This window comes from Microchirus variegatus (assembly GCF_963457635.1).
Source record: "Microchirus variegatus genome assembly, chromosome: 18".
In the NCBI taxonomy this organism is placed as follows: domain Eukaryota; kingdom Metazoa; phylum Chordata; class Actinopteri; order Pleuronectiformes; family Soleidae; genus Microchirus; species Microchirus variegatus.
This window is the reverse complement of record NC_139819.1, coordinates 12,741,752-12,769,021: the sequence shown is the minus strand read 5'-3', so window position 1 is coordinate 12,769,021 and position 27,270 is coordinate 12,741,752. Positions and strand designations below refer to the sequence as shown.

At 39.4% G+C, this 27,270-nt stretch overlaps 2 protein-coding genes across 2 annotated transcripts; both read left to right on the top strand.

Annotated features, from left to right (window-relative positions):
- Positions 1–5,706: 5,706 nt before the first annotated feature.
- On the top strand, positions 5,707–15,603 carry LOC310940506 (bifunctional methylenetetrahydrofolate dehydrogenase/cyclohydrolase 2, mitochondrial-like; the record flags this gene model as incomplete). The annotated part of the gene is made up of 8 exons (XM_083905484.1): positions 5,707–5,852; positions 6,992–7,176; positions 7,329–7,451; positions 7,676–7,828; positions 9,224–9,331; positions 10,779–10,871; positions 14,639–14,764; positions 15,488–15,603. The coding sequence occupies exons 1-8, from the start codon at positions 5,710–5,712 to the stop codon at positions 15,601–15,603; spliced, it is 1,047 nt and encodes a 348-aa protein (XP_083761610.1). The 5' UTR covers positions 5,707–5,709.
- Positions 15,604–21,723: 6,120 nt separating this feature from the next.
- On the top strand, positions 21,724–26,946 carry LOC310940505 (proepiregulin-like; the record flags this gene model as incomplete). The annotated part of the gene is made up of 4 exons (XM_083905483.1): positions 21,724–21,796; positions 25,182–25,265; positions 26,288–26,414; positions 26,796–26,946. Exons 1-4 carry the CDS (start codon positions 21,775–21,777, stop codon positions 26,944–26,946), a joined length of 384 nt encoding a protein of 127 aa, XP_083761609.1. The 5' UTR covers positions 21,724–21,774.
- Between the last annotated feature and the right edge of the window lie 324 nt (positions 26,947–27,270).

Sequence of the window (27,270 nt, the reverse complement as noted above, 5' to 3'; positions counted from 1 at the left end):
TAAACATTAGGGTTGTTTTTTTCTTTTTTTTTTTGTCTTCCTGGATGCAGAATATTTATTTGTATTTATTTCTTTTGGTTTTTTTTTTTTAAATGACTGATATTAGTATTGAAAAGGTTGTGATATAAGTATTAAACAATAAAATGTGAGCCATCCTCATTGATTGTAGCACGTTTGGTGGTTTATGGGCACATTTCCCAGCATGCTTTGTGTAATGCTTGAATATTGTGGGTGTTATTTAGCATGTGCTATTAATATCATGTCTATTGTGTGTGTGTGTGTGTGGGAGACATATTATTAGTACTGCTAATGTTGTTGTTTTTTCATATTGTAGTGTAAGCACATTGTTGACATAATATCCTCCTAAAATAATATGATTTAAATAAATTCATATTGCTCAAATGTAAGGTTGTCTGCATTGAGGCTTATGCAGTTTTAAAAAAAAAAAAAAATCAGTTGCACAACAGTGATTGTGTGAGAGCAAACACACTCACTGTACAGTTTCCTGCTGTCACTGTGGATCAGTTTTCTGCTCAGAAATATGCGTCTATGTGCACAACCCGCCATTCTGGTGGAAAGGTTTCCGTGCGACCTTGTTTTTCATTGTGCGTATAGAGACGAAACGTGCGTTGCGTGTTCAGCAAGGTTGTGATCACTGGCTCGTTGGTAACGTTGGATCCGTCTAAATACTGTGCCATCGAGGCCACGTGCGCAAAAAGGCATCAACACAAGACATGAGTTACGTAACCGGCGCAGTCAGTCAACAGCAGAACAAGGGAGGGAGGGAAGAGAGGGGTCGTTTGGAGGATAATTAAACCAACCTCAACTTCACCATTTAAAATTCCAGTGTGTACCATAAATAGCAACAGCAGGGATTTGTCACTTTAACATGAATGTTGAATAAGCATGTTAATTATAATAAAATAAAAGAATAGTCTATATATATTATATATAACCAACCATTTCCTGTTTCATCCTTGTTTTTGACTCAAATATTTACAGATAAAAATGCGAAACATGACATATGGGATGCAGTGATCGAGGCGTCTTCTCTGTGTGTTGATGTTGTGAGGATCATTTCCCTTTCCAGTTGCTCTTGTTGAGACATGACTCCATTTAGCCTTTGTATGGTGGAGTGGAACAACTGACTCTCGCTGATTCCCCATACAGAGTTTCACCCACGCCTAGGTTATTGTTGCACACTGGACTTAACACTCATATAAATTGTCTCTACCTTTCCGCACAGCCACAGCCACAGTACCAGGCAAGTGCAGATTTAAAACTCATGCTGGCCAATCCTCTCCAATCCTTCCAGTTGGTCTTCTTCTTTTGTCATAATCCTGTGAAATCTGATAAGAGTCCAAGAGCAGATTTGTCATGGTGATAGAAAAGTGTGAATGCTGAAACACAATGATGATGGATGAAAGATGGAGCAAAGATAGCGTTTATTTTAGTTTTAAGCTTAAAACGGAATTGTGTAACATTAAAGGTGCATTATGTAATAAATCTAATGCAACTGGCCATAAGATCCTCCTAATATGTCACAGAGACTCAGGAATGATGTTCATATAACAAACTGAACTCACCAACAACAACAGTGCAGCCAAAATATTTGCATTAAAAATTTTTTTTTGCAGACTGCAAATCATGTTTACGTTTTGAAATCATGTTTTGGCATGTGGCGCCACCTACCGCCGTCTACCAATCATTGCAGTCAATAGAGTCTCAACCACGGGTTGCCAGTTACGTCAGAAAACAAAACCTAAAAGACCTCGGTATTTTGAATTTGAACGCAGTAACCATTTTTGTCCACATTCTTACATATGGCAGCTTTAAAATACAAGCAAACATTTGCTACATTCAAACCATTGTTAAATGTGACCTTCCCCCCACTATCGCCTCAGCCATCTTGTTCAGCGTTCCCTATTTTAAACTCTTGTATTCATTTTGAACCTCCATCTACTGTGTCGATATTGTCCGTTTTATTTCATCTTAACTTTTTACCTTTAACATTTGTCGTTTCTATTTTATCTTTACTTTGTGTATTTGATTTATCTTCTCATTAAATGTGTAAAGGGAGTGTTAGAAAGGCCCGTACAAATAGAATGTACTATAATAATAATAATAATGCCAATTAAACCTTTCAGCGCCACACGTTGTGTTTGTCAATGTAGTGGTGACTAGCCCTTGTTTTCGTCCAGTGACATTCCCATGCTACAGGAAATTGTGTTTTATAGTTTGAGGCAACACCAACATTGTGCGAGGAAACAGGCTGAAGTTTGACTGAAAACGCAAAGAAGTTTGAAGAAGTGAATTCTACTAAATTTCCATTCATTCAGAAGTATTTGAGGTAAATGCTGCACTCCCCGCGCTGCTGCTGCTACATACACACAAATGCTCCTTTAGTCAAATCTGATAGTATTGCTTGACAGATCCCTTTTTTAGATGAAGCACGCAGCATATAAATGATGTTACGTCATTTCTGCTCAACATCAACAAATACATCTCAATGTTTGAAACCCAGGATCTCATCTCTGGTCTTCTTACCAAAGTTAAATCATGGATTTTAACACAGCAGATTGAAAAACATAATTAAACATTTTTTTTTTTCCTCAACTCCAGTCAATCGAGAGGACAGGGTCAACATCTTGTGCCTCACATGTACAGTCTGCTCTCTCACAGTCACATAACAAATACCACAGCTTCATCACAGTAACAGGAAATTGATTCTCTTTGTTCTTGCTTTCCTGGAGTCTTTTTTTATTCACTGTGCACAGTCTGCAATAAGAAGCAAAAAAAACGTCAAGTCTTGTTCTGCAGCAGATCGCATGCACTATACAATGTCCTCCATGCCAGTGACTAATCCGACATCCTTAAGTGGAATGCATCGGCAGCACGGAGTTGCTTAATTAACCCGTGGAGTTGGCAAACAGACCATGTGTGTAAAAGCCATTAATATAGTCGACCGCAGGTCAGCTTTTGTCATGCAGCATAACGCATACACTCTCTGTGAGCCATGAGTGCAGGCAAGCCTTGTTGGGTGTGGTGTTTACCAGATTTTCTCAACACACTCCCACCATTCAAACAAACCTTTAGTCTAGATGTGTTTGTAATCTTTACAGCTTTCTAAAACCAACAAGTGTGGTGATACGGATGCTTAAAATCAAACAACATTGAGAGTTTTCCTTGGGTGTTTTCCACCTTTTTTCAATCATTTTTTTTTTTTCAAATGCTGCAAAATGTTCTTTTCCTTATTTTCATTGTCTTTTTTACCCCTCCTTTACATATGTCCCTGACAAGCACCAGCATGCTGGAACATGCACACAGCCAGCACTACTGTGATATTATTTGAACAGTTATCATAGCGTGTCACCTGCTGTATATTCCTTACACTGGTAACTGCACAGAGCTGGTTCCTGTCTCATTTGAATAATTTGCTGCCATCTTGAGGCAAAACAGGGCACAGCATCTATCTATGACAAAATAGCTACATTTTACAAAAAACTAAATGTCTTAAAGTATATATATATATATGTATATATATATATATATATATATACTTTAAGTCTCCACAATATATATATAATATTTAAGTCTCCACAATAAAGTGTGAACATTTTAATTTCTGGCTTTATTAGATTAAGTGCACTATTTTTTTTTAAAACTGAGGTCAGGGACTGCTTGAGCTAAACTGTTGAGCTTTAGAGATAATAGTGTTTTTTTCTATTAAAAAAAAAAAAAAAAATACAACAACATGAATAGAATAGAAAAAGAGTTTATCGTCCACTGAGTTGGAAAATTGTCCAAAAAAAATAAAAATATTTTGACTTTTTATTCACCGTAACAGACTCTTAACACTCTTAATTTCTGTAATATTTTAAATCAATTAATCATTAATCAAACGAAATAGATTTTCCACCATTCATCATTCACATGAGGGTCACAGGGGGAGCTGGAGCCAAACTCAGCTGACATAGGGTGAAATGCGGGGGGCAAATACACCCTGGAGAGGTCACCAGTCCATCACAGGGCAAACATATAGAGACAGACAAACCATTCACCCTCATATTCACACGTACATTCAACTTAGAACGTCCGATCTGCATGTTTTTGGACCAGACTGTACCATGGGAGGATGTGCACACGTGGAGAATATAAGATAAGATAAGATAACATAGTCCTTTATGCAGACTGTGAATATTGCTGCTAGCCACTTTACCACAGTGTGGCACCAAAACCAGGTGTTGTTTTATCTCATTGTAAGAGGTTGTTGTTCAAAATATCGTTTTGGTGATATATCGTCGTCCGTCGAAATATAACGTACCTGGCTGAAGAAGAGAATAGAAAATAGAGGAAATACTGCACTTTTAACTTTTCAAGGTCGTTTTTTGTTTTCTTCAGTTAGACAGATATCGTTGTGCATCGCTATATGATTTTTCTTGCAATATACTGATTATCGCAGTATCCTGATATTATTGGTATCGTGGATCATGCATCCCTTATCATATCCTGAGATACCCGGTGATTCTCACCCCTACTCATTATGCTTATATAATCAACAACCTGTGTTTAAAGTATATGTTCATGTGGTTATTATGGAAGCCCATGGAAGCCCAGTGTGATGAAAAACAAAAGATCCTGTAAATCATAATAATGAGTTAATATCTGAAAATAATGAGAAAGTACCTGAACGTAATGACTTAGTATCTCAAAACAATGACTTATTATCTTAAAATAATGACTTGCTATCTCAATATGATGACTTAGTATCTCAAAATAATGAGAAAGTTAATCAAAATAATGACTTACTATCTCAAAAATAATGAGCAAGTATATCAAAATAATGAGAGTTTATATCAAAATAATGACTTGCTATTTCAAAAGAATGACTTATTATCTCAGAATAATGACTTTCTATCTCAAAATAATGACTTAGTATCTCAGAATAATGAGAAAGTATCTCAAAATAATGACTTAGTATCTCAAAATAATGACGTAGTATATCAAGATAATGAGAAAGTATCTCTAAATAATGAGAAAGTATCTCAAGATAATGAGAAAGTATCTCAAGATAATGAGAAAGTATCTCAAGATAATGACTTAGTATCTCAAAATAATGACTTGGTATCTCAAGATAATGAGAAAGCATCTCAAAATAATGACTTAGTATCTCAAAATAATGACTTAGTATGTCAAAATAATGACTTGCTATCTGAAAATGATGACTTATTATCTCAGAATAATGACTTTCTATCTCAAAATAATGACTTGCTATAAACCCTTTCTCATTATTTTGAGATACTAAGTCATTCAAATGAATTAGATGATCTTTTTTTCCATCACACTGGCAGAAATGCCCTGTCCATAGGTTATAACCTCCTTTTTCATGTGTGATGCATGAAACATTGATCCATTGATCTTCTTGATCCAAGGCATGGCTATGCATTTCCTGACTTTTATCTTGTTTTTATTGACCTATGTGGTGGGAGCATCACTCGAAGTGTTATTCCTGGATTCCCTTTATAAACACACAGTATAAACAAATAATAATTAATCTACGACACAGACAATTTAAACAAAGTGTGTTCAGCAAACTGTGTGCACTCCACAGCCTTTATCATTCACAAGCAGCCTATATCAGTCTCCCTCGCGCGCGCACCAAAACGCGCCTAACGACGTGCACACGCTTTACGACACACGCACACAAAGATGGCGGCCTCGGTTTCACCGCTACGCTCCTCCTTCAGGATTTGTAGCCCGTTAACGGCACACCATCACCGCTGCCGGGCCAAACTGCGGAGCCACAGAAAATACGAGAGTCAGAGAAGACATCTGCACCAGACGGCGACCAGGTAAGCGGCTGCACGTCTGCAGCGTCACGGTTCGCGCTCGTTTCCATTCACGGCGGTTACAACACTTTGCAGACGCGGTGATGAATGAGCATCGGCGGCGGAAGGCGTGTTTTAACCGTCACGTGTCAGTGGACGGTGAATGACAGGGGCGTCGAGAGGGCAGGATTAACGGTCATCCCCCAAAGAACTGGTCCGGTTAACCCCCCCCCCCCCCCCAAAAATGTTGACAATAAACCGCTGTGACATGACCTGCTGCTGTTTCACTGGCTGAAGCATTAACGACATCCACTGTTCATATAATGGAAACTGCTGCTGCTGCTTTATAGAGGACGGTCAGCTGATGCTAAACTGTCAAATTCAGCAAATTAACACAAAACCACGTGTTTCAGTCGAGAATTATGTCAAGGGATGCACGATATTATCGGCACGATATCGGTAGATTATCGGTTATGGGCAAACACAACATCTGCTGATATGATTAATGACTATACCTCCTTGACTTAGTACAGACTGAGTACAGAAGAGAATAAATTACTGCTGTCTTTGGGTGCAAGGGAAAGCATATATCATTTTCTGTATCGGTTATTGGACCAAGCAATAACTGAAAAAAAATGCTAAATCTGGCGATTTAGCATTTTTTTATTTTTATTTTTTTATTTTTTAATAATTGATCTTTATTTTACAACTGACTGTTGGTTATTTATTTATTTATGTTGTTTTTTTTAGGTTTTTCCTGTATTTATATATTAAATATGCAGTTTTTCAGCTCTACATAATGTTTATTTAAAGGTCCAGTGTAACTCTGTTCAGGAAATTCATGAAATTGAATGTACTATCGACAAATATCTTTGTTTTTTTTTCTATATAAATGCTTTAAAATAAAAATAAAAACGGGTCACAGCCTATATATTCTACATAGATTGATAATATATATTTTATAGCCTAAGAATAAGCTGTTATTGTAGCCTTATAATAAGTGTACTTTGGGCAAGGGAGTTGTTTTATGGAGGCTGTGTTTCGATTTTTGAAGTGGAAGCTTACTAGACAATTAAGAAGAATGCAGGGCCGTGGTGTGTGTGTGTGTGTGTGTTTTAATCAGTGATTTGGTACGAGCTGTCTTTATGATTATCAATTCCCAGACATGCTGCTGTGGTGATTTCGGGGACAGAGTTGGCTCGTCAGCTCCACAGAGAAATCCAGCGTGATGTGGAAGAGCTGGTCGCTCAGGGCAACATGAGACCCCATCTAGGAGTGGTTCTAGTGGGAGACAACCCAGCCAGCCGCACCTATGTTCGGAACAAGACCCGAGCGGCCAGCATCCTTGGTCAGTTGTGAGCAAACGCTATTTGCATAATGATTTTTCACAGCACGTGTGTGTGTCCATGCAAACCTTATTGAATTTAGTATGTTTTCACACACATGAACATGCAGACGGAAAAAAAACATTTTTGTATGTCATGTGTACGTGCTCGCCAGGTATTTCCAGCGATACAGTGGTGCGGCCGAGCTCCATCTCCCAGGAGGAATTGTTGGAGCTGATTGACAAGATGAACCGTGACTGGAGGGTCAGCGGTCTGTTGGTGCAGCTGCCACTTCCCGGTAAACACATGGTGGTAATCCCACATATATAGTAAACATTTGGCTTATTTCATTTCTGCTCTTAAATGTATTGCCTTTGAATGTGACCTGACTCGAATACTGATTATTTACTATACACAACTGAACCTGAGCCTATTGTACTACACGTGTCTAGACACAAACGATATACTGAATAGTGAATGATAGGCAAGTGTTTTGCTTCTTTTTGTTTCTCCCCTTGTTAGAGCACATCAACGAACGGGCCGTGTGTAATGCCATTGCTCCAGAGAAGGATGTGGATGGTTTCCATATTGTAAATATCGGAAAGCTGTGTCTGGACCAGAGGTCCATGGTGCCTGCCACGCCTGCAGCTGTCTGGGAGATCATCAAAAGATCAGGTGAATGAAAAAAAAAAAATAATTAAAAAAAGTATTATCTCGTGTTATTTGTTTAATTTTATATGCACTCCTCCACTCCAATCATATACCCTGGTATATACAGTATAACAGTATTTCTATTACTATTGTGGTATTTCTATTACACTTTAACAGATAAGGTTAGATCGCGAAGGAAGTTGTAATAAAAATGACATATTTGGTTTTTAAGAAGTATTCACTATTTCCATGAGGTCATTGTGTTTAGAGTTTAAATTTAGGTTGTACTGGCTGTAAAATTAGAAATGTCCCCAAAGAGCTGCTCCTAGATTCAGTTAATAAAAACACTCACTAAACAAAAATAATAATACACTTACTGCAGGCAAGTTAAACAAAGTGTGTTCAGTTAACTGTGTGTACATCACAGTCTTTTCATTGTGTACAAGCGGTTCGTAGTCAAAATTGGCTGCTGTTGAAGGTGGTCACGTTACTGATTCAACCCAGGAGAGGGCGCTGTTGTTCGTGTATGTGCAGGTTAAGGCTTTGGTCTCAGTTGACCTCAGTGGTTTGGTGAGGTCAGTTCACGTCACTGCTGTTGCTAAGAGATGAGATGTTTTACTACTAGAAAGCAGGGAATCGGAGACAATTGAGTAAAAAGGGCCCTTGATTGTTAAAACTTTTCTCAAGTTCTATACCAGCCAATGAGAGTGAAAGCCTTTTGTACAATATGACAATGATGATGATGGTGATGCCTCTGCACTGCACAATACTGGGCTGATTGGACAAGGTACTAAAGATCCTTTTTCATATTGCATATAATGTTAAAGCTGCAGTTGCCAGGATCTATAGAAAACTAGCTCATTGTTCAGTTTCATCCACAGCGTGTTGAAATACTGCTGTTTTTGGATCGCCACGCTCTGTCCTGAGTGACCCATCTATCCGTCTCTGAAACACTGAAACACACTCTATTGTTTGTTTTGTTGCACATAATTATTGTCATTTGGCAGTTGTTGCCATTGCTCGAGTAGCAAATCATTCCATTCATACAGAGTAGCTGTAGTCTTAACAGCCAATAGAAGCATGCTCCGTGTCCTTGAACTGCCCTGTGATAGGTCAAAGCCAAACAGAGGTGCACGTGTGTCATTCTCTCTCTATCAGAACAACCGATTTACATTGTGCTGAAATGTTATGAATAAATAACGCCATAGAATCACATCTTCTGTAATCCCTAAAAAAAGAATTTCCAGTTAGGTCTGTGGAAAAAAAGTTTTTTTAGACCCTTTTGTTGTCCCACAATACGAGTCAAAGATGAAGTACTGCCCTTGGTTCTGGTATTTTTTATTTTTTATTTTTTAGTCCACAAAGTATCTCAAACACACTATCTTGTGTTTCTTTCCCCCTGAATATGTGTTTGTGCAGGTATTGAGACAGTGGGGAAGAATGTGCTGGTTGCTGGTCGCTCCAAAAATGTTGGAATGCCCATCGCAATGTTGCTGCACACTGATCGTAACCATGAACGCCCTGGGGGTGAGTGCATATTCTCTGTGTGTGTGTGTGAAAAACGTTGCAAAAGTATTGCAATATAATTGGAATGCAACTCTTTTTTTTATTCTTCTTCTTCTATACCAAATATTCCATCTTGGCTTTCGCTGAAGGTTATTTGGAACTTTGTGCATTTTGACAGGATGTGATAAGTAAATGAAGACTTTAATGACTCCGGGCCTACGATAACAAACAAATGCTGATGCATGTCCTGCTGGATGAGTTCAGTGAGTCAAGACGAGGGAGTGTGAAGGAAAAGCACAGGGCGAGAGATTTTGGCAATGAGAGCCACTGGAGGAAATAATATCAGCTCTCCTTATAAGGAAAGGAAGGGAGGTTTGAATGTACTGCATATATGAAGCAACTAAGATGAGACCGACTTGCATTACTACTGTTACAGGGCAGATTAAGTCTGGAATAACATGTGTGCAAAAACAGGTGGAGGAATTACAGCTGTGCAGAAATGTGATGTGTTACAGGATTCATTCATGCATTCGTCTTTTTTTTTTACGTCTTGATTTAACGTTAGGTAAATGCCGGTGTGAGTGTGTCACTGACCAGTGCCCAGTGTATAATATCATTAGCTGCTTTCAGACAGTGCATCAAAGCCCAATTTGTCTGCAGAGATGGTTTGGAGTGGGTGTATATTTGAGGTTAAACAAAGCATTTCTAGAGTTTCTCCTGCCAGCTCCGTGGTCAAATCCTCAAATAATTATCTAATGGTTAAGTCTGCTGCTGCTGCTGCCGCCTCTTGCACGCACAGCCCTGGCACCACCACTCTCCTGGACGCTCTGTGTTTTTCCTGCTGTTAGAAAACACATCTGACGCAGAAAGTCTCATGCTGCCTTTTTATTACGTGAAGGGAAAACTACAGACCAGATAATGCTTCAGTCGCCGTCCAGAATTCATTTCTGAAATTGTTTAGAATTCAAGGGAACATACTTGACATAAATGATAATAATATATATAAAAAAAGCACGCTTAAATAAACATTGGCATGTTTTGATCAACTTTTATTACCCCCGTTCCCTCTCTCTCTCACACACACACACACACACACACAAGGTATGTGGAAGTGCTTTGATGTGGTATGTGCTGTGACTTGCCTTCCCCACCTTCTCATTCTTATCTTCTCAGTAGACCTCCTCGTGTGTGTCCTTGCGGCACACGCCACCGCGTTCATTGTCGCAGCAGGTTGTCCTCACAACTCTTAGATAAAGATCAGGGTCAAATGTCGTCATATTGTTGTCGCTCATCATTATTGCCTCACTGGAGAATGCCCCGGCCTGTCCGTGTTCAGTTTGTCAAAGAGGGGATGAATTGAAGGACACTGGGCTGGGCACGTTTCATTTCATTTCAAAATGTCTGTATTTTTACAGCTTTGAGCCCCCGATATGAAATTCAATTTCCCCACCCACCTGTTTCCTGTCAGGAGACGCCACAGTGACCATCGCCCACAGATGTACACCAAGGGAGCAGCTGAAGGAGCTCACCAGCCTGGCTGACATCATTATTGCAGCTGCAGGTAATTTCAGGCCAGAGTTCCGGTGCAGCTCATTACTGTCTGACCTTTCACTCTGATGCCGATTTACTCAAATAATCCTTTGGCCAATAAAATCCCAGAAACAGTGACAAGTTAATAATTATTTCCAAGGAAATGTATTCATATGTCTTGTTCTTAAATGATCCTTGATTGATTGATTGTTTAATATATTTATATAGAGTTTTTTTTTTTGTAAATCCATATTATGGTAAGTATTACATAAATGTGACAGTTTCAGGCTAACAGAAATAAAGTCAGTTGACTTAAATCCTTATATTTGGGACTCTGGAGGTCCTATCAGTTGGCAAAGTGTGAAAAAAGATGACTCATGTTTTTGTGGTCCTCCTCAGTTTAAGTACAGGAGAAAAAACACGCAATGTTGACTTCCGCGCTCACTGGGACGTCACAATGCGCTAAATTCCTGGAATTGTTGTCTCGCGGCGCTCTGCTTTTTCCATAAAACACGCGGAGAGTGCTGGCGAGGGCAACAGGATCCGAAAAACGGAAGTCCGCGAAAAGTTCTATTCTTGTCTCCACAGTGCAGCACAGAGTCCTACACAAACTTCCAGCCTCAGAGGATTTATATGTCCAGTGGATACATGTTATATATGACGACAATGTGCCTGCTAGAGCCTGCAAATGATCACTTTTCCAAATGCTAACTGCTGTTAGCTCCCAGTAGCCTGTCCCAAGTTTTTTGTATTTTTTTTTTTTTTTTTTAGGTGGACCTAAAGAGATACTACTAAACTGTGCTTTCTGAACAAGGCTGTTTTGGCAGGGTGATTAAACTGCTGTGGTGCTTTATCCTTATGGTATTTTGACCAAAGCATGTCACAGACATGTTCATTAGGACACCAGGGAACTAGTTTAACTTGGAGAAATAGGGTATAATATGTCTCCTTTAATTTGAAATCAGATGCTTGAGTACATGGCTCTCATTTTCCCATGAGGTGAACGACCGTCTGTGCTTGAGAAGAAGCTCAGTTTGCGTCTATTATAGTCACTGTTTGTGTTGTGATCACAGCTACAATGAGCACGTTAAATCAAAGATGAAACACAAGTGGACTTCCATGACACACAGTCTGAGTAACAGCGGTATTATGTTCCCTTTTCACTTTCAAATGATGGGATTAACTCGTATTTTGAGTCGCTGCTCCTTGTTGTTTTCTCTTGAAACCCGTTATCTACTAATGTATTATGTCTTTGCACGTTATAAATGAAGCAGATTACATATTAAGCGGAGTGAATCTACTTTTCATGGTGTCCCTGAAGTGGTGGACACTCCTTAAACCACAGTCAGGTGCCATTTCATAATGTTGGCACTGCCATATTATGTTTCTTAATGCAGGAAGGAGGAACGATTGTGAAAGTGCTAACCAGCCCTTACTTGAAGTGATTTTCTTGGAATCTAAGTAATCAGGTGTATTTACCTGGCGTTCTGCCCCACCTGTAGTCCTTGGATGAGGTCCTGGATTGAAATCTGTTGCTAATGGAATGTCATTGATCAGTTCAGGCCAACAGCATGTGCTGAAAATCTCTTTTGTAATATGTTGCCTTTAAGGGGTGCCATGTTTCAAATAAATGGGCTTTACCTGATGACTAACAGCAGCTCTCTGGGAAGAACACTTCACTTTCTGTTTGATATAGTTACACTTCCTCTACACAACCACACCACAGCCATGATTAATGGTTATGAAATGTTCCATGATTCTAATTTGTAGGTGATTAGTCTCCGGGTGCAGTTTGGACTCAATGTGTCTCTTCACCAGTGGCATTTTGGACCGTTAAATCTGGTCCTTAATTGTCCTTTGACTCAGACACGATCCCACTGTTGCGCAACTCCACGCTTGATTTCACTTTGTCAGATTCCCAGCAGCCAACATCACAGTAGTGTTATCACTTCCTCCTTGCCCAGAGAGTCATCTTATCCTGTTTAGTACGAGGTGAAGTGGTACCTGTCACAGCTCTCCTCTAAAACCAGTGATTAAAGGATCGCTATGTGGGATTGGCTGTCCCACAGTATTGTTTGTTATAGCTGTCTTAAAATATATGTTGTGGTAATATAGGACAAGGCAATACCAGTGACTTCTAATGTACAAACACTCATCTCTTCAGATCAGGAACAGTAGCCTATGTTATAGCATTTTGTACAAATATGATTACATTGTTTTATTTTTACAGATATTTTTCCAGTTTAGCTCCAGCCTGATCTTAATGTACCATTTTACTCTGGTACCCCAACAGAAGAGTGGTTATTTTTGGTACTATTCCCAATGGAACTGTTCCACTCAATCAGAACACGGCTTTAGCGCAAAGACCTGCTCAGGCTTTCACAGAGGTTTGAATTCTGACATTGTGTAATTTAAAGCTTACATAGAGTGGTCCTGTTGCACATATGTGATTTATGGAGGTCTACTTACATACATTGACTTGTTTTTATGGTCAAAAACCTCCTAGTTGGTGTAAACGAGCCGATAGAAATCTCTCCTTACTGACGCTGTCCTCAGCCGCGGTGTTTCAAACTGAAATCTCACCCCCAGAAGACAGAGTGTGTTGTGATTGGCCAGCCAGCGTAGAGCCTTCCCAACTGTCTTGTGATTGGCCAATATTCGGAAGTGACATAGCACACCAGCTCTCAGAAGCGCAGCTCCCCCCTCTGGAACGGTGGATGCACTGCTGCTCATTATCAAAACATAGCTTCTTCACGACTCCCCGCCGCAGTCCCTTTTAAGACTTTGACCCGAAGTCAGACCCAGAGTCAGAAGACACTGTCGCTCGTGAAACACCTCCACAACGGACGTTCTTCTTCGTCTGCGGTTCTATGTACGCAACCAGACGGGCCCGGACTAGTGCCCGGAGCAGGACGATCTGCTGTTCAGGAGAACCGCTGTTTACGTAACCATAAGGGAGATCTCGCTGAGCCCGAGATTACAATAAAACACATCGTTCTCAGCAATGGCTGAACTGTTTGTTTTGAACCTTCAGGGCTTCGCAAACGAGGTAATGATGCAGATACACACCAAAAAAACAGCGTTAATTGGAAGTTATCTAGGTCCGCTTTAAAATGTAGATGACGAGCATCACTACAAGGGGACATTATGTCAACAATTTAGTTCATAATGTCCCCTAAACATTTATACCACACCTAGTAGCAGCTGTATGTGAGATCACAAATGTCTGAATCAGTTTATCTGGACAACAAATGGACTTTGCCCTGGCAGCAAACCAACAGCCCTTGCTGTAATAATGGTATTTGTCTATTCAGCAATATTTCTTTAGCACGTGCTAAAGGCGCCACCTATTACAGTGAATGGATAATTTGCAGGTAGCGAGGACATCCTCAGGATCTTGCGTTGTAGGTGTGTCCAACCTCATAAAACCTTATGTACCCTCAACAAGCTATTATGAATCACTGTCGCATTCTGAATGAACCTCAATCCAACATGAGACCTAGCTCAGGATGTTAGCGTGTGCTGTAGTTTCTTGGTGATATTTCTGTGTCCTCAAAATTCAGCTGTCGACGCTGCTTCACAGCTCTGGGCATCTACATCTCAAGTCCGGTGAACTCACAATCTTGGAACATGCACACATCCCTCTTTAATGCACAGCCCACATGTCCGGTGCACTAACAGTCCTTTGCCTTGTTTCTTACAACAGAGAGGGACATTTTTGCTGATATGCCACCCCCACATTTGTTGGGAGAATCTGTTTATTTCTTTTTTTTTAACAAATTCTTTCCTCGGGCATAGGTGTTCCCAGACTGATCACAGCAGATATGGTGAAAGAGGGCGCAGCAGTCATTGATGTGGGCATAAATCGTATCAAGGATCCGACGACGGGAAAACTCCGGCTCATTGGTGACGTGGACTTTGAGGGTAAATGTTTACATTTGAACCATTTCTAAAGGAGCAGTAAGAAAACCCCAAAAACTAGTTATATAAAAGACATTCAGTGAACACTAAAATTAATAAGTAGGGGTTTCATATTTGAAAATGGTTAAATTACACTTTTTATTTGATTTATCTTGTATCCTTGTGACCAAAGTGATTTGGTTCTGGGACTGAAAAGTGTAATTTTTAATAATGATGAGAAGGCACTACTTAAAGGTGCATTATGTAATAAATCTAAATCAACTGGCCATAAAATCCTCCTAATATGTCACAGAGACTCAGGAATAATGTTCATATAACAAACTGAACTCACCAACAACAACCGTAGAGCCAAAATATTTGCATAAAAAAAATATTTTGCAGACTGTAAATCATGTTTTGGCATGTGGCGCCACCTACCGCCGTCTACCGACCACTGCAGTCAATAGAGTCTCAGCTGCCGAGCAACCAGGGGTTGCCAGTTACGTCAGAAAACGAAAACTAAAAGACCTCGGTATTTTGAATTTGAATGTAGTAACTGTTTTTGGCCACATTCTTACATATGGCACCTTTAATATTGTTGAGCTGTTTGACAAAATGTAGTCCTCAACAGCTCAAAAGCATACATTTGAAGTCTTAGGTGGTTATTATTTGCAGGAATTTGTAGGAATAATTTTGAGAAGTAAACGAGAGACACTCATGTCTTAACTTCATGCGTTGGATTTGCAGGCGTGAAGGAGAAGGCGGGCATCATCACTCCTGTTCCTGGAGGCGTGGGTCCAATGACAGTCGCCATGTTGATGAAGAACACTGTGACGGCTGCCAGAAACGCACTGATGCATTAAACACACAGACACCACTATAACGCCATTCACTTTAATGAATGCTATAAGATACGTATGTATATGCATACAGTACTACAACATACATACCATACATTAAGTATACGCACACACACACACACACACCTTGCCAAATATCATACACACATTTATTTCAGACTCCATGAACTCTGGACTTCATTCCTGCTGGGGAACATATTTTCTACATGGTTTATACAGTGTTGTGTGAATTTTTTTGTTTATTTATTTCTTTTTTTTAATTTAAGTTATTTATTTCAGAGTTTCCCTCTTTGTGACTTAAGATTCAATATTTTTTCTACAGAACTCATTTTGGTTCATTTTTAAACATTCCAGAGTCACTGGAAAAGGAGTATTAATAAAAACCAATTCTGCACCAATACTACAAATGAATTCTTTTAGATGTGTAAAGGTTCGTGTAACTTCTTTAAGTTCATTATGGGGATAAAAACCCCCCCAAAAAAACAGTCGAAGAATCTCGAGGGGATGCAGCCTGGCTTCAGCATACAGGAAGCAGGAAACAGACCCCAGGAGTAGAGTGGATGCAATGTTGTTAAATAGCAAAGAAAAGTAGATCTGGGAGAGAGTTTGGGACACATCATTAACCACCAGTGGTGCAGTGTGGTCTACTGTAGTGGGTATACTGTCAGCACGGGATGCCAGATCAGCAACACAAAAACCTACAAAAAGAGTATGCACATGATGAATTTGATTATATTTTGTGTTTTTAATGAACACAACCGTCATCTCTACTCTTTATTTGCAAAAACAAATTACAGAGTTGATATGTATGAATGCCCATTTTTATATAGTACACAGATGAGGTACTTATCAGCAAGCTCTGCTGAAGCCAGATAAAGACACATTTATTTGAATCAGGTGCGTTGGAGCAGGGAAACACCTAAAACATGCAGGACAGTGGCTCCCCAGGACCAGGAGTGAGAAACCCCGCTCGAGGGCCTGGATCTACGAACCGGAGCCTCGTTAAATAATTTAACAACACTGCATTCACTCTACTCCTAGAGTCTGTGTCATAAAAGTTAATGTTCAAAAATCCAAACTATCCCTTTAAAATCACCTGTAGGTGGGCTTTTAAAATATCCAACTCTGATGTTTCCAGGTATTAATATGAAAGAAAACACTGTACAGCAAGCTAAATACGCCATTTATTTGATTTTTTTCACCATTTTTTTTAAACACACAAACATTCACTTGTCCCTCTTTAAGGTACATGTGAGTGTTTCAGGAGTTGAACCCGGTGATATTTGAGTTACTATTGCAAGTTGCTGGTGTCTTTCTGTCATCTGACCACCACTCTCCACTGACCTCTGGCATCAACAAGGCATTTTACTCCCTGAGAACAGATGCTCAGTGGATATGTTCTCTATTTCGGACCATTTTAATTACAATAATAACTCTGTAAACACTAGAACTGTTCACGTTTGAACATCCCAGTAGGTCAGTGGTTTATGAAATATTCAGACCAACCCATTCATCCCTGTTTGAACTTCAGCTGGAAGTCTGCGAAGTGTTCTATTCTTGGCTCCACAGTGCAGCACAGAGTTCTACACAAACTTCCAGCCTCAGAGGATTTACGTGTCCAGTGGATACATTTTATATATGACGGCAATGTGCCAACGAGAGTCGGCAAATGATCGCTCTTCCAAATGCTAACTGCTGGAGCCTCAGTGACGCTGACGTAGTTTGCCATGTCTCATTTGCATTTAAAGAGACAGGCACTCAAAACCAACCGCTCTTAACAGGGCTGTTTTGATTGAACTGCTGTGGTGCTTCATCCTCATGGCATTTTGACCAAAGCATGTCACAGACATGTTCATTAGGACACCAGGGAACTAGGTTAACTTGGAGAAATAGGGTATAATATGACTACTTTAAAGGCGCCATGTGTAAGGATGTGGCCAAAATACTGAGGCCTCCATCATTCTCCACCATTGTAGCTCAGGCGTAACTGGCAACCCGTGATTGCTCGGCAGCTGAGACTCTACTGACTGCAATGATTGGTAGACGGCGGTAGGTGGCGCCACATTCCAAAACATAAACATGATTTGCAGTCTGCAAACGATTTTTTTTAATGCAAATATTTTGGCTGTACTGTTGTTGTTGGGGAGTTCAGTTCGTTATATGAACATTATTCCTGAGTCTCTGTGACAGAGGAATTTACTGCCAGTTGCTTTAGATTGATTACATAATGCGCCTTTAACGTGGTCATAACTGTCACTGAAGCAACTGTTGAAAACCACAAAGGAGGCATTTGAGTGAAACTATCAATCTACCCTGGATACATGCGTGGGTTCAGAAGCCTTTAAAGAACAAGCCACAATCACAAAGCCTCTGGGTGATCACATGCCCCCACCACTATCGTCAGCATGTAGACCTTGTCTGTGCACGCAGAGAGCCGGCACAGGTAAAGGAAATGATGCGGAAGGCTTTTTTAGACGGAAATGCTTCTCATTTTTCAACAAAACGTACGGCTCATTGATTGGCTGCTTGAGTCTCTGCAGTGGTTGGGAGCACAGTATATAAGTCGGTCAAAAACCTGTTGTCGATCACACGGCTTACTGGGAGGAAGCGAAGCTGACACACCGCCACATATCACTGACTGAAGACGAGATGTTTGCACAGAGACAAGTATTCCTGATGAAAGGTGAGTTTCTCTTTTAATTTTTTTTGTAATTCTACCAAATCAGTTCTTTTTCCAGTAAAGTGTGAAAATATAGGTAATGGAAGTTTTAAGGCATTTCTCTGAGAATAACATAAAATGAACATTTTCAGCACAATACTAAATAAACCATTTTCTACAACTAAATCTAATGATTTACCTTCATAATTTCTGATCATTTACCACCATTTCCCTCCCCCCACCAGGCCTGTCCTCAGTGGTGGCAGTGCTTCTTCTCCTGACCACAACAGGACAATCTGCGACTGTGACGGACAACATTCAGACCACAGCATCTCCTCCTACATCTCTGACAACGCAGCGCAATAACAGTGAGTGTCATCAGTGGAGTGCAGGGTCACACTATGGCAATACGTTTAATAAATGACTTAAATGAAACCTAGAGAGCATGAATATTATTCTCTTTTTCAATCAGCCGTCTTGTCCATGTCAAGGAATAATGGGGGGTTATTTAATCCAATATGGGTCCTAGCTCTCTTCACAATGGAACACAGACTAAACAAAATAAAAAAATGTGTTCTTACTTCCAGTCAAAGGTTAAATTTACTACATTTTCCACGTCACAGTATCATGTTACAACGCGTCTAACTGAGTCTTCTTCTCTCTGTAGGTGGTACGGACAATCCTCGGGTTCTACGCGTACACAGGCCGTGTGCAGGTGAACACGAAGGCTACTGTGAGAACGGTGGCCAGTGCATATTTCCCCAGGACAGCGAGAAACCTTCTTGCATGTAAGTTTAAACAAAAACAAACACACACACGTGTACATGTTGGTTTGTGTTCAGCCCTGGAATGCACTTGACATTAATATTTCTATGGTGTGGTCCACAGCTGCACGACCTCGTACAGTGGGCCCCGCTGCCTCTTCCTCAGCGAACCCATCCAAACTCTGCCTGAGTTAGAGAAACTGATCGGCATCACCTTCGGCGTACTCATGCTCATCGTGATCCTGGCCATCGCGATGTACTGCATCGTCTACAGAAAGTGAGTATATCGACTGTGTTCTGCTCAGGATCTTTGGATCGCTTCCAAGTCTTTACTTTGCCCCGGTATCTCTAGTTAGCATGTGTGAGCAGAAAAGTGCTTTCAGACTTGTTCAGACAAACGTTATACAGTTCAGACACATTCAGAACCACACGCTGGTTCATTACAAAGCGGCTTTTTATATGTATTATTGGAAATAAAAGTGCTAAGTAGAACCATATAAGGTTCTTCGGCTTGTCCTCATAGGAGAACCCTTTTTTGCCTCCAGGTAGAACCTTTTTTTATAAAGGTTCCACCAAGAATCCTTTAACACAATTTATTCAGGAAAGGGGTTTTAAAGTGTTATCTGAATGGTTCTTACTGGAACCATTAGCGTTTCCAAGAACCCTTGAAAAACCCTTCCTTAGGGAAAACAAAAAATTAGAGCAAATTAAAAAGTCACAGTTCAAATTATTGCGTGTTAAAAGCAGCAGTTGGCTCAAAAATCTCATACAGATGTTTTTGTTTTTGTTCCAGATGTGTGAAATCATCAGCTCCACTTATAAAATCTGCACCATCCGAGACATCAGTGTGAGGCCTAACTGCTCCATCATCATCATCATCATCATCAACACTGACCCACAAAGTTATTTTGGCACTTCTTATTTTGGACTTTTCACATGTTGTATTTCTATTTAATTTATTGTGCATAGAGAATGCCACTATTCAGTCCAGTTTGGCCTTTTTATTTTTGTATTTTGTGTACTTTAACAGGGTAAGGTATTAATGATTCCACTGTCCTTCAAAGAAAACTATACTGCCTATTTATTGTAATATATAAATTAACTTATTGAATGGCTTTTGTTTATTTAATATTTTTGTAATATTCTGATGAAAAAGAATATTTAATGTGTGTTTCTATGATTGCCCTGGGTAAAATAAACACAACAGCTTTGATAACTTATCATTTGTTATGGAGTGTGGAGTTTTTAATTTGAATATAATACATGTTGTAGAATTAGGAACAATTGTTTTGCAGAAGATTTTGTAGTTCCATCGCTTTTGAAATATCAAATACAAAAATGAATAACAGCTAACAATAAGAACTGAAGCAAAAAAGCAAAGGGGAAAACAGATAAATTCATATATTATATTTGAAGTTACCAGGGATCTTTGTAGTACTTTGAAAGTAATTGAACTTAAAGAAAGTTGTTAAACATTCTTAATTATTTTATAAAAGCACAAATCTGCATAAAGTACATTTACTCATTTACTACTGACTGATACCTATATCTAGTTTATAATGTAGTTATTCTTGTCTTTACACAAACAACAAAGTCTTTAAACTTTAATACCCTGCTTAAAGGTGCACTGTGTAAAATATAGGCAAAATATATTTTTTTAAATTTTCGCCTGATTATATTATTGATTTTTTCATTACTCCAGAATGAGATTTTTATATTTATATCAGGAGCTGTGTCAGCTCTATGGAAAACATGCTATTTTGGATCACCATGTATTTACAGTAGCCTGCAAATGGACAAATCAAATCAAACTAAAACACATTATTAAAAGAAGTATGTTATGCAATATATAATGAACTGTGTTAGTTAAGTGTGCTACCTATTGGGATGACAGGTTAAAAACATGCTATACTTACATATATGTACATATATGACCCATGAATGATAATAGCAAGACGGCAATTTGACTGAAAAAAAAAGCCTAGAATGTAGTTTACTTTTATTTGTTGTTGCTTTATTGTGCTTTTTCTGTTTTGCTTATCATGCTCTTTGTAAAGTGTGTATTTACTTTGTGCATAATATGGAAATGTTGTGAAATGTGACTAAATAAAATAAATAAATATAAAAACTATAAAATATCTTGAGAATATCTTCTTCTATATAGAGATATTCAGCTGCATTTGCATCTTCATCAATAAATGTTTCCCAAATCTTGCACACTGTACCTTTTACAATGTTTGTTTTCACATGAAATACTGTAATATATTGTAAAGATTGAGGTATAATTATAGTCTGAGAACCATGTAAATTTCCATCAGCAGCAGAAGGATGAGTGAAGGATGACGGTGATGGGAGCAGCAGCTCCTCCTCAGGTTTTTTTTTTTTTTTTTAGTTTGTTTTTTTGCTTTGCCTACAGGCTCAGACTCTTCATTTGGACCATGTTGAAGAGTGAAATTATCACAGTAGAGTGTGTGTGTGTGGGTGTTTGTATATGTGTGTGTGTGTGTGTGTGTGTGTGTGTGTGTGTCACCACACCCAGGATAATGGAACCCATTGGTTTCTCCTGAGTATTTGTCGAGAGGGCGTCGCCTGCATGTTTTTTTTTTTTTTTTTTTTTTTACTTGTACCTGTGATTTTTAATTTGCCTTTTCGGAAGCGTCTCTGATCCACAGACTCTCACTGGCTGACTGTTCCCTCCTGCGCACAACACCACCACCACCACCACCTGAGACGAGCCTCGTTTTGTCCCAAATGTGGAGACTGTCACTCGTCGGTAAGTTCTTCAATCTTTCAGTCAGAGTCAGAGAGGGTTAAGTGTTTGAAAGTGCTTCTTGGTGAAAGACTGAATCCACTGAACTAACAGGTACACTGTGAATGAAAGGAGCTTTTTACTCTACTACTAACTACTAACCATATTAATACATGTAGTACAACAACACGTTTATTGCATTTATTTTCCTCTTATGGTACTGATACTTGTATTTGAGTGCTGCAACATAATTAAACACTTGACCCCCATTATATAAATCCTCCGATTACACAAGAATAAGAGGTTTACTCATCAAATGAGATACTTTAATTTTTTTTTAATTGTTATGTGTCTAATTTTGTTCTTTACCACTTCATAGCTTTTTGCCTTTGCGTGTTAATTTCATGCAATAAATCAACCAGAGGTGGAAGTTTTGGAGACAGATGAAGGGTATTTACAACATTCCTGTTTCATTGAGCTGACGCCCACACTGACACCTGAGCCTCAGAGATGCTGAGGGATGTTGGCATCAAACCCTCGATAGGAATATTTAATATGATAGCAGCGCACACACACGCAATTCTTTTCATCGCCATGGAGTTGTATAACAAATTTGAAGAGGAAATTTTTAATTACTCACTGTAAATATGCTGAGGAAGTACTCAGTCCTGACTCATTATTTCTAATTCCCGCCAAATGAAGTATTATAAGAGCATTAAAAGGATCTGTTCTAACTAACGATTATTTCAAAAAAAAAAAAAATCGATGAATCAAAAAGTGTTTGGTCCATAAAATGTTAAAAAAATTGTGTGAAATGTTGATCAGTGTTTCTCAAACTTGGAAATCCAAATCTATTCCAAAAATAATTAAGATTGAATGGTTTCTTTGTTATATGGAGCAAAGAAAACATTCACATCACGTTTAAGAAGCTGAAAAATCAGAAAACTTGTTTTAACCCCAACAACCTCAAACCGATGAATCAAAATAGTTGACAATGAATTTAGTAATCAAATCATTTTAAATCATATCTTAAAGGTCACATAGAGTGGTCCTGTTGCACATATATGTTAGTTATGGAGGTCTACTTACATATATTAACTTGTTTTTATGGTCAAAAACCTCCTAGTTGCTGTAAACTAGCCGATAGAAATCCTCTTTTCTGACGGTGTTTTTCTGCTGCGAGATTTCAGAGTGAACTTTCACCCCCAGAAGACAGAGTCTTGTGATTGGCCAGTACTATCCAGCACATCTGTTCTCAGAAACGCAGCGCCCCCCTCTGGAACGGCGAATGCATTGCTACTCATTATCAAAACATTGTTTTAACAGTGTTTAAAAATAGCTTCGTCACGACTCCCCGCCGCAGTCCCTTTTATGACTTCAAACCGGAGTCAGACCCAGAGTCAGAAGACACTGTTGCTCGTGAAATACCTCCACAACGGACGTTATTCTTCTTCTGCGGTTCAATGTACGTAACCGGATGTGCCCGGACTACCGCCCAGAGCAGGACGATCGGTTGTTCAGGAGAACCGCTGGTTACGTAACTATTACGGGATTTTCAGTGATCTCGTTTAGCCCCAAAATTACAATAAAACACAACGTTCTCAGCAATGGCTGAACTGTTTGTTTCGAACCGTCAGGCTTCATAAACAACGTAATGACGCAGATACACACTAAAAAAAACAGCGATAATAGGAACTTCCGGTCTAGTTCCGCTTTAAGTCACTTAAAGGTGCCATATGTAAGAATGTGGCCAAAAACGGTTACTACATTCAAATTCAAAATACCAAGGTCTTTTAGGTTTCGTTTTCAGACCTAACTGGCAACCAGTGGTTGCTCGGCAGCTGAGACTCTACTGACTGCAATGATTGGTAGACGGCTGTAGGTGGCGCCACATGCCAAAACATGATTTCAAAACATAAACATAATTTGCAGTCTGCAAAATATTATAGCTGTACTGTTGTTGTTGGTGAGTTCAGTTTGTTATATGAACATTTTACCTGAGTCTCTGTGACATATAAGGAGGATTTTATGGCCAGTTGCTTTAGATTTATTACATAATGCACCTTTAAGAATGGAAAAGTGTCTCAAACATTTGGACCCCACTGTAGTTTAGCCAAATATTTTGCAAAACCCCAAAGAAACGGTTACAAAATGAACCTGCGGCGTCTTAAGATGTTAATGTTCACCTATCATGGATTATACATGAAGTTCAAGCATCTCGCTGTTGGATAAAAATATTGAAATTAAGTGATATTCTCTGGTGTTGTTCAAAACTGCTGTGAAAAATAACACACCCAAAAATAACTCTTTCCCATGCTCTCTGTGTTTATTTTGACTGTGTTCTTGAGATTAATAGGTAATCCATCCTGATAGCAGATGATAACCTTGCCTCATTCTACTGCTCTGGGTCATAAATGTAGGTCATGTATACCTGCTCACGTTTGCCCTTCAATAATACAGAATCCACCGTGTTTGTTTTGTACAGGTTGTGTTTTACAAGAAGAAACTTTCTCAACTTTAATTCTCAATTCAGTTAATGTGAATCACCTCGATACCACCATGACATTATGTCTCATTGGAATGAGTCAGAGGTTCATGATGGGCCAGTAGAACAGAGAATCAGAAACACCCCAACGTCCACTCACTGACTCACTGACAACACCAGGGATCCAGTTTATCCAGGTGCATATCATGCAGCCATTACTGGATGCATCCAGATTTCTGTGTTTTTCTGTCCTACTTGTAGGAATGTGGGCGTTCTGCAAATGCCGCATGTTAAACAGTCGTGCAGGCTGGTACCTGCATGTTGGCCGGGCAACGCAAGCCTCACTGCCTTGTGTTTTATTAGGGACAGTTTACATAACACAGCTGACACTTCTCAAACAAAATGGGTTCTTTCAGTGTTTTCCCCTGACGCTGCTGCGGGGCCTTGTGTAAACAAAATCGACAAAAACACAGATCATTTTGGTTGTTGTGGAGTAAATAATGAAGATAATACTTGTAAGTCACTTGCAAGGATCGTGTTGCAGGTGCAGGTCATGAATCTGGGTCTTTGTTTTGTTGCATCTGCAGATGTTGTCTGAAGCATTTTCACCATACAAAACAATCAGTCAATCATCAGCCTTTGATTTTCTGTGTGGTTTTGATTTTTAATTCCAGCCCTCAACAGTTTGGTGCTTCTGGTTTCCCTAAAACATGTACAACTGAAAGATTTAACTCAATCAAGTTTTTCAAATGTGTGATTCAGGAGTTTTCTTAATACTTTGATCAAAACCTGACAAGTTTGAACATCATCCGAGTTGGTATCGGTGCTTAATAACACTGTCGTTGATTGATAAACAATATATTTTATTATTTGACCTTATATCCAGTGTAGCAAATGATGAGGCAATTATTCTCTCTTCAACAGGTATGATGCTGCTGTGGCCGTATGCACTGACCAAGAGTGTCTCATCCAGTCTGCACACTGTGGACAGCACTTCTTTATCTGCAGGTATGCACTCCAACAGCTGTTGTCATCACATTGTACTACTTACTACTTTATAGGACAAAAATATTTTTAACTATAAACAAATTTCAGAGTTGGAAAGAGTACTGAAATATTCATTCACCTGTCCTCATCATTCACCTGTCCTCATCATTCACCTGTCCTCATCATTCACTTGTCCTCATCATTCACCTGTCCTCATCATTCACCTGTCCTCATCATCCACCTGTCCTCATGATTCACTTGTCCTATTCATTCACTTGTCCTCATCATTCACCTGTCATCATGATTCACTTGTCCTCATCATTCACCTGTCCTCATCATTCACCTGTCCTCATCATTCATTTGTCCTCATCATTCACTTGTCCTCATCATTCACCTGTCCTAATCATTCACTTGTTCTCATCATTCACCTGTCCCCATCATTCACTTGTCCTCATCATTCACTTGTCCTCATCATTCACCTGTCCTAATCATTCACTTGTTCTCATCATTCACCTGTCCCCATCATTCACTTGTCCTCATCATTCACCTGTCCTCATCATTCACCTGTCCTCATCATTCACTTGTTCTCATCATTCACTTGTTCTCATCATTCACCTGTCCTCATCATTCACCTGACCTCATCATTCACCTGTCCTCATCATTCACTTGTCCTCATCATTCACCTGTCCTCATCATTCACCTGTCCTCATCATTCACCTGTCCTCATCATTCACTTGTTCTCATCATTCACCTGTCCTCATCATTCACTTGTCCTCATCATTCAGCTGTTTTTAAAGTGCTTTATCATATCTATCTATTAAGCTGTAGACAATGAATGAATGAAATCGTTGTACATGTTGTGCAATACAGGTATCTGTAGTAGTAGAAGTAGTAGTAATACAAATACTAATAAAAAAATGCATTGGTAATAAAGAAGTAGTAGTATAAAAATACTAATGTAAAATGTAATTTATAACATCCCTGCTCTGGCCTTTGTCAGACCTACTGCCGCACAGTTGCTGATGAAAATGTTTGTGTTTCAGAGCAGGGAGAACAGCGCCCTCATGTGGCGAAGCGGTCGACACAGAGCTGTGACAGCACGTTTGACAACTTCTGCTTGAACAGAGGACAGTGCATGCTGCTGGTGGACATCAACGAGCATCACTGCAGGTATGATCCTCCGTGTGTGTGTGTTCTTGTATGGGTATCTTTGTGAGGACCAATTTGTATACCTGACGAAGTGAGGACCTTTTTGGAAAATGAGGACATTTTGGGAAAGTGAGGACATTTTGGGAAAGTGAGGACATTTTGGCTGGTCCTCACATTCTGACACCCCTAAAAATGGCTTTTTCAGGGTTAAGACCTGGTTTTAGGATTAGGGTTAGAATTAGGTTTAGTTTAGGGTTAGGGTAACGCTTAGGTTTAGGCACTTAGTTGTAATTGTTAATCGTAAAAGGTTACGGAATGCATTATGTCAATGAATGTCCTCACTGTGAATGCCATTCAAATGTGTGTGTGTGTTTATTTAAGGCATGCCTCTCTGTGTTGCAGGTGTGAGGCTGGCTTTAATGGTCCCAGGTGTGAGAACCTAGAGCTCGTCTTTCAGCCAATAAGAGAAGAGCAGATAATTGTCACTGTATTCTGTCTGGTTCTGTTGCTCATTGGTCTGGCTGGAGCTCTGTATTTCTGTTGCAAGTGGTAAGGATTTATTGCTCATGATCATGATGTAGGTAGGAATTCCGGGACGCCTGACAAAACACCCTCTTCAGATTCTGGGCGTCATTTCATTTCTGAGCGTCATTGAATTTCTTTTCCTTTTGTGAATGTGAAACACGTTTTGCCACATTTTACGCCATCTTCTCCTCCTGTGCATCACACATGCTTGTTACCAGACAGCTGACTGACGCAAAGGAAACGCGCTGGTAAACACACTGGGATGTTGTAGCAGCCAAAGAATCGGCTTAGATAAAAGTAAATACTGTATAACACAGTAATATATACCTCCTTCTCGTCTGCTGGTCTTAAC